Raw genomic sequence first — 16472 nt, 5'->3', positions numbered from 1 at the left:
CCCAAGTGCCGATCCATGCCTTAAGTTCACCCACCTTATTCCTGATGCTTCTTGCGTTGAAGTATACACACTTCAACCCATCTCCGTGCCTGCAAGTACTCTCCTTTGTCAGTGTTCCCTTCCCCACTGCCTCACTACACGCTTTGGCGTTCTGAATATCGGCTACCTTAGTTACTGGACTACAAATCCAGTTCCCATTCCCCTGCCAAATTAGTTTAAACCCTCCCGAAGAGTACTAGAAAACCTCCCTCCCAGGATATTGGTTCCCCTCTGGTTCAGATGCAACCCGCCTGCTTGTACAGGTCCCACCTTCCCCCAGAATGCGCTCCAATTATCCAAATACCTGAAGCCCTCCCTCCTACACCATTCCTGCAGCCACGTGTTCAGCTGCACTCTCTCCCTATTCCTAGCCTCGCTATCACGTGGCACCGGCAACAAACCAGAGATGACAACTCTGTCTGTCCTGGCTTTTAACTTCCAGCCTAACTCCCTAAACTCGTTTATTACCTCCACACCCTTTTTCCTACCTATGTCGTTGGTACCAATGTGCACCACGACTTCTGACTGCTCCCCCTCCCCCTTAAAGATCCTGAAGACACGATCCGAGACATTCCTGGCCGTGGCACCCGGGAGGCAACATACCTTCCGGGAGTCTCGCTCGCGACCACCGAATCTCCTATCTATTCCCCTAACCATTGAATCTCCTACTACTATTGCTTTTCTATTCTCCCCCCCTTCCCAGAGCCAGACTCAGTGCCAGAGACCTGGCCGCTAGGGCCTTCCCCCGGTAGGTCACCCCCCCCCCCCCCCCCCCCCCCCGCCCCCCCCCCCCCCAACAGCATCCAAAACGGTATACTTGTTTTGAAGGGGAACGGCCACGAGGGATCCCTGCACTGTCTGTCTGTTTGTTTTCTTTCCCCTGACTGTAACCCAGCTACTCTTGTCCTGTACCTTGGGTGTGGTTACCTCCCTGTAACTCTTCTCTTATCACCCCCTCTGCCTCCCGGATGATCCGAAGTTCATCCAGCTTCAGCTCCAGTTCCCTAACACGGTCTTTGAGGAGCTGGAGTTGGGTGCACTTCCCGCAGGTATAGTCTGCGGGGACACCGGTGGTATCCCTCACCCACCCACATGCTACAGGAGGAGCATGCAACTGGCCTAGCCTCCATCCCTCTATCCCCTCTTACCTCACAGAATATAGCTGCCCTGTGGACCAACTGAACCTCCGCCCTCCGACTCTGCTCCCAGTCAGCTGCCCTCTCTGTAAACTCCTGGCTCCCTTCTCGCTCTTTGCGGAAATGAAATGAAAGGAGCGCCTTACTCCCTCCTCACCTAACTTCCTCAGTCACCAAACTTTCACTGTAGCACTCAAATGCACCAAATTGCCGATTCACCTCCAAAGTCGCACCCATCAGTTGCTACCACTCTGCCCTCGCAGCTCTGTCTAGATCAGCCTTATAGAGATTATCCTTCCTCGTCCCACTACCTTAAGGACTTCCCATGGTGTTGAGGGAGAGGCGGAGTCATTCCTATTAAGCTTGACATACACAATAGTTATAGCTTGTTTTTTTTTAAATTAACATTTTATGGAGGTATTTTTTGGTATTATAACAACAACACAATAAACAATGTACAATAAACATAGTGCAAAAGCCATCTCCCTCCCTTACAGGTCCCACATTTACTAACCCCCTACTCTAAGCTAAACTAACCCCCCTCCCCCTTCTTCTGACTATTAATTTTCCGCAAAGAAGTTGACGAACAATTGCCACCTCCGGGTGAACCCGAACAGTGACCCTCTCAAGGCGAACTTGATTTTCTCCAAACAGAGAAAACTAGCCATGTCCGATAGCCAGGTCTCTGACTTCGGGGGCTTTGAGTCCCTCCAAGCTAATAGTATCCGACTCCGGGCTACCAGGGAAGCAAAGGCCGGAACGTCTGCCTCTTTCTCCTCCTGGATTCCCGGGTCTTCCGACACCCCGAAAATCGCCACCTCTGGACTCAGCGCCACCCTTGTTTTTAACACCTTGGACATGACATCTGCAAACCCCTGCCAGAATCCCCTAAGCTTCGCTCAATAGTTATAGCTATGTGATCACAAAACCGCTTCTCCACTAATGGCACTCTAATGAGGGAGGAATTAACGGGTCTTTTTCAAATTGATAGGCAGTGACCAGTGGGGTACCGCAAGGATCGGTGCTGGGACCCCAGCTATTCACAATATATGTTAATGATTTAGATCAGGGAACAAAATGTCATATCTCCAAATTTGCAGATGACACCAAGTTGGATGGGAGGGTGAGCTGTGAGGAGGATGCAGAGATCCTTATAGATCCTTCAGTGTGATTTGGACAAGTTGAGTGAGTGGGCAAATGTGTGGCAGATGCAATATAATGTGGAGAAATGAGAGGTTATCCACTTTGGAAGCAAAAACGAGATGGCAGATTATCTGAATGGCCGTAAATTAGGAGAGGGCAATGTACAGGAACAGGGATGTCTTGCTGCAATTATACAGGAGCCTTGGTCAGGCCACACCTGGAATATTGTGCGCAGTTTTGGTCTCCTTATCTGAGGAAGGATGTTCGAGCAATAGAGGGAGTGCAGCGAAGGTTTACCAGGCTGATTCCGGAGATGGCGGGACTGACATATGAGGAGAGATTGAATCGGTTAGGATTGTATTGGCTGGAGTTCAGAAGAATGAGGGGGGGGGTCTCATAGAAACCTGTAAAATTCTAACCGGACTGGATAGGGTAGATGCAGGAAGGATGTTCATGATGATGGGGGTGTCCAGAACCAGGGATCACAGTCTGAGGATATGAGGTCGATCATTTAGGACAGAGATAAAAAGAAATGGCTTCACCCAGAGTGGTGAGCCTGTGGAATTCAATACCACAGAAACTAGTTGAGGCCAAACTTTGTATGTTTTCAAGAAGCAGTTACATATAGCACTTGGGGCGAACGGGTCAAAGGATCTGGGGGAAAGCGGGATTAGGCTATTGAGTTGGATGGTCAGCCTCTCTTCCATCTTGGACAGTCTCGGTGTAGAGGCTGACTTGCTCTCACTCCGGGGAGGTGGGTCCTGCTGTGGCTGAATAGTCCAATCCTGGGATGGCAGACTCTGCCACAGGTTTGGCAGGTGGTGTTTAATGAGGGGGTGGGTGGGATGCTCTGGATCCTGCACTCTCATTCCGCTGCTTACTCTTGGCCTCCGGGTCCTCCTACAACGCTCTGTTGGTGCCCTCGTGGATGCTTCTTCTCCAGTTTGTGCGTTCTAAGGCAAGCAATTCCCACGTGTCAATGGGGATGTTGTATTTATTTAGGGAGGATTTCAGAGTGTCCTTGTAGCGTTTCCTCTGTCCTCCTAATGATCGCTGTCATTGCGGAAGTCGGAGTAAAGCACTTGTTTCGGGAGTCTTGTGTCGGGCATGAGGGCAGTGTGAACCACCCATCACAGCTGGTTGAGCGTGACCAGTGCCTCGATACTGGGGATATTGGTCTGGCAGCGGACTCTCACGTTTGTGCGCCTAGAGGTTTGGGAAATGCTCCACTTTGTCTAGGGGCTCTCTGTGGACCCGGATGGTCGGGGGAAGTTTTGTGTTGCAGGAGCGGCTAATAAGAGAACCTTTGTTTTCTGGATGTTCAGTCCAAGGCCCATTCTTTCACATCTGTCGGTGAATGTGCCAATTATGGTGTGTAGCTCACCGGGTTTGCGCACACACAGGAGCCTTCTGCGTACTGCAGCTCCATGGCAGAGGTTGGGGTGGTTGAACAGTTTCCCCCTTGTTTCCCCCGGTAGTTTGACCGTAAATGGTTTTGATTGCGCTGAAGAAGCCGCGCATATTGTGGTTGTCAGGGAGTTGCGATGGAGCTGGATGATCAGGCTTGATCATACTGAATGGTGGAGCAGGCTCGAAGGCCAAATGGCCTCCTCCTGCTCCTACTTTCTATGAAGCATAGAAATTATACAGCACAGCGGGGGGGGGGGGGCACTTTGTCGGTAATTGTGGGTGTACCGGCACCCCCATGGACTGCAGTGGATCAAGACCACCTTCTCATAGATAAAAAAAGAACCTGATGTACTGTACAATAACGTACACAAAATGCAACTGTATATAAAATCAAAAATGCCACTAAAAATAATTTTTAAAAAATATTTTTCGCAAGGGAAATTAGGGATGGGCAGTTAATGCTAGCCTAGCCAGCAACACCCTTATTGAGTGAATGAATAAGTAAAAAAAACGACAGACCATGCTGAATTTGCAATTAGAACTGCAATTTCGTCCAGAATAATTTTACAAAGCAAATGTCAACAAATGAAGGAAATGACTGATCTGAAATGCAATGGACAAGATGCTCGAAATATTGATGGAAAAAGCTATTAAACTTCACAGAATCACAGACTACAGTGCAGAAGAGGTCCTTCGGCCAATCGAGTCTGCACTAACGCACAGAAGGCCCTGACCTGCCCACCTAATCCCATATGCTAGCACTTGAATGTTAAGACGTGCCAAGTGCCCATCCAGGTACTTTTTAAAGGATGTGAGGCAAACCGCCTCTACCCCCCTCCCAGGCAGTGCGTTCCAGACCATCACCACTCTCTGGGTAAAAATGTTTTTCCTCAATTCCCCCTAAACCTCCCGCCCCTCGCCTTCAACTTGTGTCCCCCTCGGAACTGACCCTTTAACTCAGAGGAACAGCTGCTCCCTATCCATGCCCCTCACAATCTTGTCCACCTCGATCAGGTCGCCCCTCAGTCTTCTCTGCTGCAGAGAAAACAATCCAAGCCGATCCAACCTCTCTTCATAACTTAAATGTTCCATCCCAGGCAACATCCTGGTGAATCGCCTCTGCACCCCCTCCAGTGCAATCACATCCTTCCTATAATGTGGTGACCAGAATTGCACACAGTACTCCAGCTGGGGCAAACTCCCCACTTCAGATACCGCCATTCTGGCCTTACAGCAGGATAGTGCAGCTGGAAATCTCATGCAGGACTGACCAAAATTGTAAATCGAGGAGCCGCGAACAATGGGAGAGAGCAGCAGCTTCAGAGGAAGAAATCCATGATTGAAGGAGATGAAGTAGCAAGTGTCAGAGACAGAATCTTTGATTGGAGGAGTGAGAGACTCAGTCTCTCCTGTTTTTGCTGCTCCTCAGTTCCCGCTCTCACTGACTGACAAGGGTGCAATTTTATTCAACCACCTACCTCGGCTGAATGTCTGAGCTTCTGATTAAAATGGCTGATTTCCAAAAGGCCAATGTCGGAAATCCACCAAATGAAAATTTCTCATCCCTGCTGCTCACATTTCTAATCCCCGCAATTCCCATTTCCCAATTAAATAGACTGGAGCAATTCACATCCCTTTAGTTTGTTCAAGTACTTACATTTTACATAAACAAAGCTTCCCTCTTTACAACAAAATAAATGAGTACCTGCTTTTACAGCAGTTTTTGTATCTGCTCAGACATTACAAATTTCATAATTTATGACGGATTCACAAGGCATTATTGACGTGTGCGCACATTACCCAAAGAACACATATTATACCTCGGGAATTACACCCAGGAGCCGTAGATAAGATAATACTCACTATTAAGCAGTTCTCCATCAGCCACTCCAATTATCAAACGCTTTCCTGTTAGCAGACAGGATATGCTGAGAAGGATCTTGTGAGCAGGATGGAGTCTGTCAAAGGTTCCACCTAACACAACATCGTTGTAACTTGGAATAATTTCACATAAACCGGAATCTTCCGTATCAGAACAGGGAATGCTCTCTGTACCATTTATATCACATGGTAAATAAACAGCTCTCAAATTGGGTTTACACGTGTAACATCCAATAGTATATTTTTCCAAGCATTGCATAACTAAATTGGATTGGTTTAAATCTGTAATTTTGTAGTCTGTTAAAACCACCTCTGGTGGTTCAGACAGCATCTGGACTGATGAAAACGGCTGCTGAGTTGAAGTGTGATTCTTAACATTTGAGAGAACTACCCTGATGTCCAGGTGACTGCACACATAAGAACTTTTTGCGTAAAGATTAGTTAGTAGTTGAGAAACCTCATGGTTTGCTGGGATGTATACTGGATTAGGCTGAATATAATTGCCTGCCAGTCCCAATCCTGGATGCAAATGCACATATAAAACATCCTTAACTATTTTCGCAGTTTCTGCCAAAACTGGAGCAATACGTAATGGGATAAGCGAAATTGGAGCTGTTAGAACAAGGATACCGGTACGAAACATGGCCATCGCTCTTGTAGGCTATCCTGAAAGAAAAATGCAAAAAGTCACAATCAGTCCCTTCTTAGGATGTGGGTGTCAGTGACAAGGTCAGCATTAATTGTCCATCCATAATTCTCCCAAGGTGGAGGTGAGCTGTCTTGATAAAATCAAGTGGTTTGCAATTACATTAAGGCCAGAGTGGATAAGGACAGCACATTTTCTTCCCAAAAGAACACATTTGTGAACCAGTTAGGTTTTTACATCAATCTAATAATAATAATCGTCGCTTATTGTCACAAGTAGGCTTCAATGACGTTACTGTGAAAAGCCCCTAGTCGCCACATTCCGGTGCCTGTTTGGGGAGGCCGGTACAGGAATTGAACCCGCGCTGCTGGCCTTGTTCCACATTACAAGCCAGCTGTTTAGCCCACTGTGCTAAACCAGCCCCAATCTAACAACTGTACAATCATTTTTACTCTATTTCCTGACCTTTCTAAAAAAAAAAGTAAAGTCAAATTCTAAAACTATCACAACAAGATTTGATCTCATGCTCTCTGATTATTGGTCGTTATAATTTAATAAATGTTTTTTGAGTAATTAGAAGTGTATTGACAAAATAAGTGCAGTGCAGATTGCGTTTATGAATTTTCCAGAGTTGTATAACACAGTGGTGCGTAGTACAAGACCCAAGGAATTGAAGGGAGTGGGAGCAAGGACAAGTTGGTTCGAGTACAGAAAATGACGTTTTGGCATAATGGATCTTTTACAGGCTGCATTAGTGATGTGCATCGGGACCAAACCGTATAAATCAATTATGAACTTGGATTACAGAGTGTGGAAACATAAAAACAGAAAAATGGAGAGCACAAGTGTGAAGAGAGCTCAGAAACATATAGACAAGGATAGCAGATAGCGTGGCCCAGTGGTTAGCCCTGTTGCCTCACGGTGCCGGGGACCCGGGTTACTGTCCGTGTGGAGCTTGCACATTCTCTCCGTGTCTGCGTGGGATTCGCCCCCACAACCCAAAGATGTTCAGGGTAGGTGGATTGGCCACGCTAAACTGCCCCTTAACTGGAAAAAATTAATGGGTACTCGAAATATTTTTTTAAATGCTAAAAAAGGTAGCAGATTGGATAGAAACTAATATAGTAAAATATTCTGAGATATATTTCGGAAGGGGCTGTTTAGCACACTGGGCTAAATCGCTGGCTTTGAAAGCAGACCAAGGCAGGCCAGCAGCACGGTTCAATTCCCGTACCAGCCTCCCCGAACAGGCGGCGGAATGTGGCGACTAGGGGCTTTTCACAGTAACTTCATTGAAGCCGACTTGTGACAATCGGCGATTTTCATTTCATTTTCATTCAAGGGAAAATAAGACATGGGAGAGGCCCAAGCTCTGCTTAGTCCGTCAAAGGGCACCCAGGAATGGACAATAATTACATTCTGCCAGCAACAAATACCAGGATATCAGGTCAAATGATGAGGAATGTTGACAACATAATTTTACAAATTAGCCCCAATTTGCCCATTCGCAAAATGTGTGATTATCACCAAGAGGGCGATGGTTTTGTCGGTGGGTTGTGAAGGCAGAGCGGACACAGGCAGATGAGGGTTTGTGTGTTGGGTGTGAGGTGGTTTGTTGAAAGTTGAAGAGGGTTGGGGCCGAGGGACAGCCTGGGGGACGATGGGCCGAAAGGGCAGAGGGACAGCCGGAGGTGGGGTGGGTGGGGGGGGTGATAGGCCGAAGGGGCGCCTCCCTCTCACCCACCCGGATGAGTCTCCGCGACCGTATTGCTGCCTAAACCCGGCGCTGCTCCCGGATCAGAGTCTCCGACATTCCGGAGGCTCGGGCCTAAAGCCCAGGCCCCACCTGCGGCCACACTGCGCAGCAACACCCGCTCCCATTGGCCGAGCGGCGCAGCAATGCTCGCTCCCATTGGCCGAGCGGCGCAGCAACACCCGCTCCCATTGGCCGAGCGGCGCAGCAATGCTCGCTCCCATTGGCCGGGCGGGGCAACAACGCCTGCTCCCATTGGCCGAGCGGCGCAACAACGTCTGCTCCCATTGGCCGAGCGGCGCAACAACGCCTGCTCCCATTGGCCGAGCGGCGCAGCAGTGCTCGCTCCCATTGGCTGAGCGGCGCAGCAATGCTCGCTCCCATTGGCCGAGCGGCGCAGCAACACCTGCTCCCATTGGCCGAGCGGCGCAGCATTGCTCGGTCCCATTGGCCGAGCGGCGCAGCAATGCTCGCTCCCATTGGCCGAGCGGCGCAGCAACGCCTGCTCCCATTGGCCGAGCGGCGCAGCAATGCTCGCTCCCATTGGCCGAGCGGCGCAGCAACGCCTGTTCCCATTGGCCGAGCGGCGCAGCAATGCTCGCTCCCATTGGCCGGGCGGGGCAACAACGCCTGCTCCCATTGGCCGAGCGGCGCAGCAATGCTGGCTCCCATTGGCCGAGCGGCGCACAATGCCCGCTCCCATTGGCCGAGCGGCGCAACAACGCCTGCTCCCATTGGCCGAGCGGCGCAGCAGTGCTCGGTCCCATTGGCCGAGCGGCGCAGCAATGCTCGCTCCCATTGGCCGAGCGGCGCAGCAACGCCTGCTCCCATTGGCCGAGCGGCGCAGCAATGCTCGCTCCCATTGGCCGAGCGGCGCAGCAACGCCTGTTCCCATTGGCCGAGCGGCGCAGCAATGCTCGCTCCCATTGGCCGAGCGGCGCAGCAACGCCTGTTCCCATTGGCCGAGCGGCGCAGCAATGCTGGCTCCCATTGGCCGAGCGGCGCACAATGCCCCCCCCCCCCGCAGAGGGCGCTGGGATCGGTCATTCAATGGGTGGAAGGAGATAAATGTATTTCTGACACAGAAGCGCTGGGAACAGGTGGGCGGGGGCTCGGAGGCTGAGCGCTGAATTGCCGACTTCTGCTCCGGATTCCTATCTCCCTGAACTGCGAGCATTTCTCCGAGAGACGAGTTTTAAACACAATGTGAGAAACCGAGACAGAGTGGATTAAAAAACTTCCATCAGTACAATGGTCAAGAAACATATTGAACAGTAGCTCAGTTGGCTGGACAGCTGGTTTGTGTTGTCGAGCGAGGCCCACGTTGTAGGTTCGATGCCCCTACGGGCTGAGGTTATTCATGAAGGCACCACCTTCTCAACCTTGTTCTTCGCCTGAGTGCTCCTCAGGCTAAATCACCACCAGTTAGGGTGCTTTCCCCTTTGACCGAGAGCACTATGATCATCTGGGATTATGGTGACTTTACATAGCTTCCCAAACATAGAACATAACAGAGCAGTACAGGCCCTTCGGCCCTCGGTGTTGCGCCGACCTGTGAAACCACTCCAAAGCCCATCTACACTATTCCCTTATCGTCCGTATGTCTATCCAATGACCATTTGAATGTCCTTAGTGTTGGCGAGTCCGCTACTGTTGCAGGCATATGGGTACATGGTTTCAGTTACCCATATGCAGTTGCAGGCAAAGTGCCTATCTACTGGAAGGGATACAGGAAAGGTAATTTGACCTATTCTCACCTGTAATAGGATTCAGAGCAGCAATGGCAGAGGCTGGCATTGCAGAGTTATGGGGAAAAAAGCAAAACAGAAAGCAATACCGGAGATAAAGCACATTTACAGGCAAACCTGTCAGGACTCGGTTTGCAGCCAAATATACCACTAAAAATCAGCCACACATTCCATTCACATTTTTAGAAATCAGTTTAATGAATGGTTCAAAAATAAACTGACTTTTCTACAAAACTTTCAAATGGATCAGGTCAGTTATAAACTCTGAAAATGAATATTTTGAAATATTTTAAATACACAAAAGTGACATTGAGGATCACACAACATCAAAAATACATGTGTCCACACAAATCCTGCACATTTTACACAACAGTTCAATGCAATTTGCATTATCTAACTACCAATTCTAATTGTCTGGGCTTCTAATGAATACACTTTGGCTGCAACAGGTTTCAAACACACCACAGGATCCTCAGTAAGAGAAAGCTCCATCTCAAAAAACTCAAAAGCTTAAGCTCATCACTAGCTTTTTAAAATAACTGAAGTTTTAAAACAGATCAATATGTACATAATTTATATGATTTCCAAAAGATTTAAGTGATCAATAAGTTGTGTGCAATTTGAAATTTCAGGTGCTGTTGCTTTCTGTTCTGAAATGCACTTCTCTTTTACAGTGTAATAATAATCTATTGTCACAAGTAGGTTTACATTAACACTGCAATGAAGTTAATGTGAAAAGCCCCTAGTCGCCACACTCCGGCGCCTGTTCAGGTACACGGGGAGAATTCAGAATGCTCAATTCACCTAACAGCATATCTTTCGGGACTTGTGGGGGTAAACCGGAGCACCTGGAGGAAACCCATGCAGACACGGGGAGAATGTGCAGACTCCGCAGACAGCGACCCAAACCGAGAATGAAACCTGGGACCCTGGCTCTGTGAAGTAACAGTGCTAACCACTGTGCTACCGGCCGCCCAAATTAATAACAGCAGGCATGGATTAAAGACTGATGACCACAGCGGCTTTGCTAGAAAATCAAACTAATAACCACAGCCCAACATATTATTTGAAATAAACACTGAGAATGCAACAGCTACAAAGCTCCAGAGTTTGCATTGATTCCGGACAGGGCTGGATCAGAGGGAAAGGAGGACAGTATATTATATCCAGGAAAAGCTTCAACACTTATTAATCCATAAAGTACAATGATAGATTGTATTTACTTTCTGGTGTAGTAGACAAGTCAATGGTTCCTTTGCTGCCTGTACAGCCAGCAGCTAATCCAGGATAAGAAATCATATAACCAGCCTCTCATTGTGTACTGGAGCAAGATGTTAAAAAGTTTAATATAGAAAAGTCATCAACCTTAAATATTAACTCTCTTCTCTGACCACTGTGGCTGTCTGAGCTGTGGAGTGCTGCCAGCATTTTCTAATTCCAGATTTTAAGGGCCTGCAGTATTTTGATTTTGTATTAAAAAGCTACAAAAGACCAAAGTCCTACAATGTCAAATAATTCATTTAAAAAACTGCTTCAAAGAATAATGAACATGTATGAAAAAATTTTAAACAAAAGTGTCTGTGCCTGACTCAAACCAACAATTATCAAATGACCACTCCTATGTATAGTGCTCAGTTTTGGGTTACACCACACACTGCACTCATCAACACCGCATAGTTCAAATCTAATTTTCCATTTCATAAAATACTTCAATTTGCTTTTTCCTCCCCTAATTGGGCAAATGTTACTGATGAATTCTTGGTGGAAAGGGAATGTAAAATTACATTTAAATTACTGCAGACAGAAAGACTGCTTTTGGTTAGAGGGGAGCTGCAATATTCTAAAAGGGCATGGGATACCATCTATTATTCACTGACAAACTGCACAACTGCAGCATTGGGTTCCGTCTATTGCAAGATTAAGGTTTAAATTTCTCCACATAGGAGGAACAGTAGATACCGGATCATTGTAGAGTCTGGGAGGTCCAGCAAACCAACCCAGATCCCTCTGCCATCCAATCCATTCCCATAGCTGCATCTCTGATCTATTCTAAAGGAGGCAGAAGAGGCAGCATCCCTTACTGTTCACAGCCCGAGTCTTTGAGCTTTACCTGCACAGGTGGCATTCATATGCAGTGCTAGCTCACACCCACATAACCTATTCCAAATTCAGCCATTTTTGAATCCTCAGGTCTAATCGTGTAGATTATGGATATAACAGCCTGATAAACGTGGTCACCAATAAGGACTGATCATTTTCTTACCTAGAATGGAGTGATGTTATAAAGCAGGATGGAAGTGTTCAAACAGAGATGGATTGTAGTGAATGGTGCAGCTGGAGCAGGAAGCTCAGCTTAATCATGGCCACAAAAATAAACAGCACAATGAAAAAATGGTGTTTGCAAAATCAGAGGATTATTCAGCAAACAATGCAAGGCCTCAGAATAAAGCAATTTTCAGTATGAAACAGATAAAATATAAATCACTAAGTATTAAAGAAATCCTGCAGATTTCTTTGCACGGGTTTAAAAAGAAGCCTCCATTAGTTATAAACTGTCTACTCACTGTTCAGTTTTGATAGATTGTGACCTTTCTTGAAATTGGTGAATTAAACAATAAAGCTTGCATTATGTTTATGTTCCCAGAAAGCCCAGCCTCCTCTCCCACTAAACAATCTCGTTATTGCAGCCTCTGGTTGAGGGTAGAGCTCAGTTTTAATCCTGGAATTTTTTTAATCCCGTTATTCTGAATGAACAATAGCAACATTAATCTTTGCTGATGATGAACTTTGCTCTCCAGTGCATTTCGCTTACTGAAAAGTGGATAACGGCTCTTCAATGCACAACCCTAATCCTCACGAATGAGTGCTAAATGATGTATTTTCTAAATCTGATGAGATTACAATCCAACAAATCAAATTATGCCTGCGCTACCTGCATCAATACCTTGCCTGTCAACAACATTCTGTGGATGGTTTCTACTTTCTGTAGCAGGAGCACAGAAGATACTTCGATAAACAGATGATGTATTTTTACAGGTAATTAGTTTTCATATCAATGAGACAAAAACTGCATCAAAAATACCATATGAAAGATTGCAGAACTTCTATCCCTTAAAAAAACGAACACTTGTTGATTAGCGCAATTTAAGTCCGGATGTTGCAGAACGCTTCACCATTTCTTGCAAAAACATTTTCTGGGATGACAGCATTTCAAAGTCAAGGGATACCAAGCAAACCTGAAATTGCAGACAGCAATAAATTCTACATCTCTCTTAGCTGTGAAATTCTGTCCATCACGAGGAAGAAATGAAAACCACCGGGGACAATCACTATTTTAAACTATGCACAACAGCAGCAGGAAAAGCAGACACATCAGTGGTATTGCAACGAGGGTATTATGGCAACCTTGTCTTCTGATGAATATCAACTAGGTCCAATGTGGTGTCATTGCAACACCAACACACCTACTGTTTTCGGAGGAAGTTTGAAAGGAACCCTGACTTCAGTTGTTGCCGTGAGCCCCGATCCTGTGAAGCGATGTTCTCATATTGATTGAGCTCTGACTGATCCAACAGTTCAAAATCATCCCCTTCTGCATCAGTGTCCATTTCTGTACCTGAGTGTTCATGACAGGTCTGTGAAGCAACCCTCGGAGGATTGTCCCTCACCATTTGGGCTTCTTGATCTGGGATTGATAGTGCAGCTGCCATCATATTGCTGGCTATTGCCCCTGCCAGAGAAAGGCCCTGGTTACCTGTGAAATTCAGAGGTGATGGCAGCCCACTGAGGGATATATCTACATCAATATCCTCCTGATCAGAAAACAGGCTCTCATCTTCCTGTGCCAAAGTCTGGTAGGGCGCACTTGGAATACCCAGGCTGGTATCATCATCATCGTCATCCACTCCAGTCACATTTGGGTTTATGGAGGGAAATTCTGGTAGATCTCTCGCAAACGACTCCTCCGGGTCACTATGACGATCAAGATCTAAGCGCAAGATAAATTAAAGTTAGTGAAGTATTTCATTCGCATATTTCTGTTATGTGACCATTATGAGGATTGTAGTGAACTTGTATTCTTAGAACATAAGAAATACTAGAAGTGAACCATGTCGTCCCTCAAGCCTGCTCCGCCTTTCAACACAATCATGGCCGATATTCTGCCTCCACTTCCCCTTTTGCTGTCCATATGTCATGATTCCGTGACCCCAAATATTTGTCCATTGCAGAAAATTCCAAAGATTCATAATCCTTTGGATGAAGAAATTTCTCCTCATCTTAGTCCTAAACCTCTTAGCTTGAGACTGTGTCCCCATGTTCAAGTTTCCAGACAGGGGTGCGACCTCTCAATGACTCCACCGCCAAGTCCCTTCATGCTCGTCTGCTTCATTGAGATCACCTTTCATTCTCCTAAACTCCAGAGAACATAGACCCAGTTTTCTCAGCATCTTATCATAAGAACAACCCTCTCGTCCCAGGGACCAATCTAGTGAACGTTTGCTATGCCGCCTCTAATGCAAATATCCTGCCTTTAAAATGGAGAAAATCAGTGTACAGTGCTCCAAGTGAGGTCTCATCAAATGTCTTGACCAATTGTAGCAAGACTTCCTTATTGCTTGCTGTGCGACAGGCTAACATTGTGCTTCTTGTACAAGTTCATCCAAATCTCTGAACATTTAAATGTTTCACACCTTTTAAAAAAAATACTCTGTAGCTGTTGAACACACAGATGGAGACACTCAAATCAATTATTGTGTCAAATAAGTGAGAAAACACTCAATATCAGTCTTGCAAGAGCCTGAATCACTCATCCACTGCAGATATCCTAGATCACAGGGACAGCAAGGTGACTCAAGATTGGGTAAGAAAAAAAAAATCAATGAATGAACTGTCATCTCTTGGTGTGTGGCACATCAACAGAACACCTATAGAATATAGAATTGGGTTGATAGCTGACACACAACCTTTACAAAATGTAACAAAATTCACCTATTGAAAAAGGTTTGACTGCAGATGATTTTCTGGATTTTTGAATATTAAAATAAGGCATTTAATCAGGCTTCCATCAAAACTCAAGAACTTGCCTTCAGAGCCATCTGTTATTGGAGTCTGTCCTCGGGATAAATTGAAAGTTCCGTTCTCAGCGTACGACACTTCAGCATCAGAATGCTCAGAGTCTGAAATTTCCAGTTCCTGAGCAATCCTGGAGTCATCAAGCTTTCGGTACAGGAAACATAAGAGAAAGAAATAAGGATTTCAACTTAATTTAAAAAGGAAAACGTGCATTCATACAGCGCCTTGCATGATCACTGTACATATGCTTTACTGTTTTTTAATATAAATTTAGAGTTCCCAATTATTTTTTCCAATTAAGGGGCAATTTAGCGTGGCCAATCCACCTACCCTGCACATCTTTGGGTTGTGAGAGTGAGACCCACGCAGACACGGGGAGAATGTGCAAACTCCACACGGACAGAGATCCAGGGCCGGGATAGAACCCAGTTCCTCGCCACCGTGAGGTAGCAGTGCTAACCACTGCGCCACCGTGCCACCCCCTCCCGAAGTGCTTTACAAGCAACAAAGTAATTCGGAAGTGGAGTCACTGTTTAATGTAGAAAATGTTGCAACTAATTTGTGCACAGCAAGCTCCCATCAACAATAGTGCGATAATGATCACCTGAGCCTGGAAAGCTCATTGTAGAGACTGCCATAAGAAAATTGTTTCAGCATTATACAAATTTGAATTTACAAAGTAGACAACGTAGCAGTTTAAACACTCATTAAGAGCAGGAGAGAGATCGGAATTTAATTTCTAAATATTAATAATGATTCTTTGATTTCAGGGAATTTCTGTTGAACGCCATCTGACCTCTTTTAAAACCTCAAGATGATTGTCCCAGATTCCACAATAAAGCATTACTGAATCTCAATGAACAAACTATAAATCCACTATCTTCATTGTCACAAGTAGGCTTACATTAACATTACAATGAAGTTACTGTGAAAAGCTATCCTCAGGCTGCTGAGACATTGAGGGATTTATTAACTTACAATCCAACTGATCCATTTCAAACACCACATTGGTATTGAAATTCCACAGCGAATTGTAAAGATTTAAAAACTTTAAGTTCTTTAAGTTGGTGAGATGAGCAGGGTGGGGGGGGGGGGGGGCGGGGGGTGTTCCTGAGGCAATGCAGCTGTGTGGGGATTTGGGGGGGGGGGTTCCTGAGGCATTGCAGCTGTGTTGGGGAGGTTCCTGTGGGAATCCAGCTATGTGGGGGTGGGTTCCTGAGGCAATCCAGCTGTGTGGGGATTTGGGGGGAGGTTCCAGAGGCATTGCAGCTGTGTGGGGGTAGGGTTCCTGAGGCAATCCAGCAATGTGGGGGGGGGGGGGGGGGTCCTGAGGCAATCCAGCTGTATGGGGATTTGGGTGGGGTGGGGGGGTCCTCCTGAGGCAATCCAGCTGTGTGGGAGTTTGGGGGGGGGAGATTCCTAAGGCAATGCAGCTGGAGGGGAGTTTGCTTTCCCAAGGTGATCAAGCAGTGTGTTTGGGAGGGGGCAATCCCAAGGAGGGCCTAACAATGTTGGGGAGGATGGGATGGGAGGGGGGGGACGGGACCAATGAGAGCGAGAGTGGTGGGGACGATGGTTGAGGACAGCGAATAAGGGGTGGTGAAGGAGCCCAAGGAAAACACAAGGGGCGAGTTTGAGTCGCT

The 16472-nt window shown here is 46.5% G+C and overlaps 2 protein-coding genes across 6 annotated transcripts in view; both read right to left on the bottom strand.

Annotated features, from left to right (window-relative positions):
* The window catches only part of coasy (CoA synthase), an 85348-nt gene extending 77218 nt beyond the window's left edge, over positions 1-8130 (bottom strand). For all 5 annotated transcript variants that reach the window (XR_011937541.1, XR_011937540.1, XM_072487718.1 and 2 more), the window contains exons 1-2: positions 8000-8130; positions 5592-6275 (exon numbers count right to left, since the gene is read on the bottom strand). Coding sequence is in view for 3 of the 5 variants with exons in the window: in XM_072487718.1 (XP_072343819.1) it covers positions 5592-6258 (667 nt within the window). In the remaining 2 variants the exon portion in view is untranslated. The remainder of the gene's footprint in view (positions 1-5591; positions 6276-7999) is intronic.
* Positions 8131-9929: 1799 nt separating this feature from the next.
* Positions 9930-16472, bottom strand: part of retreg3 (reticulophagy regulator family member 3) — a 48275-nt gene continuing 41732 nt past the window's right edge. Inside the window, exons 8-9 of the mRNA XM_072487716.1 lie at positions 14841-14973; positions 9930-13744 (exon numbers count right to left, since the gene is read on the bottom strand). Of these exons, the coding sequence (XP_072343817.1) occupies positions 13221-13744; positions 14841-14973 (657 nt within the window). The 3' untranslated portion in view covers positions 9930-13220. The remainder of the gene's footprint in view (positions 13745-14840; positions 14974-16472) is intronic.

This window comes from Scyliorhinus torazame, chromosome 21, assembly GCF_047496885.1.
Source record: "Scyliorhinus torazame isolate Kashiwa2021f chromosome 21, sScyTor2.1, whole genome shotgun sequence".
In the NCBI taxonomy this organism is placed as follows: domain Eukaryota; kingdom Metazoa; phylum Chordata; class Chondrichthyes; order Carcharhiniformes; family Scyliorhinidae; genus Scyliorhinus; species Scyliorhinus torazame.
This window is presented reverse-complemented; position numbering and strand designations above follow the sequence as displayed.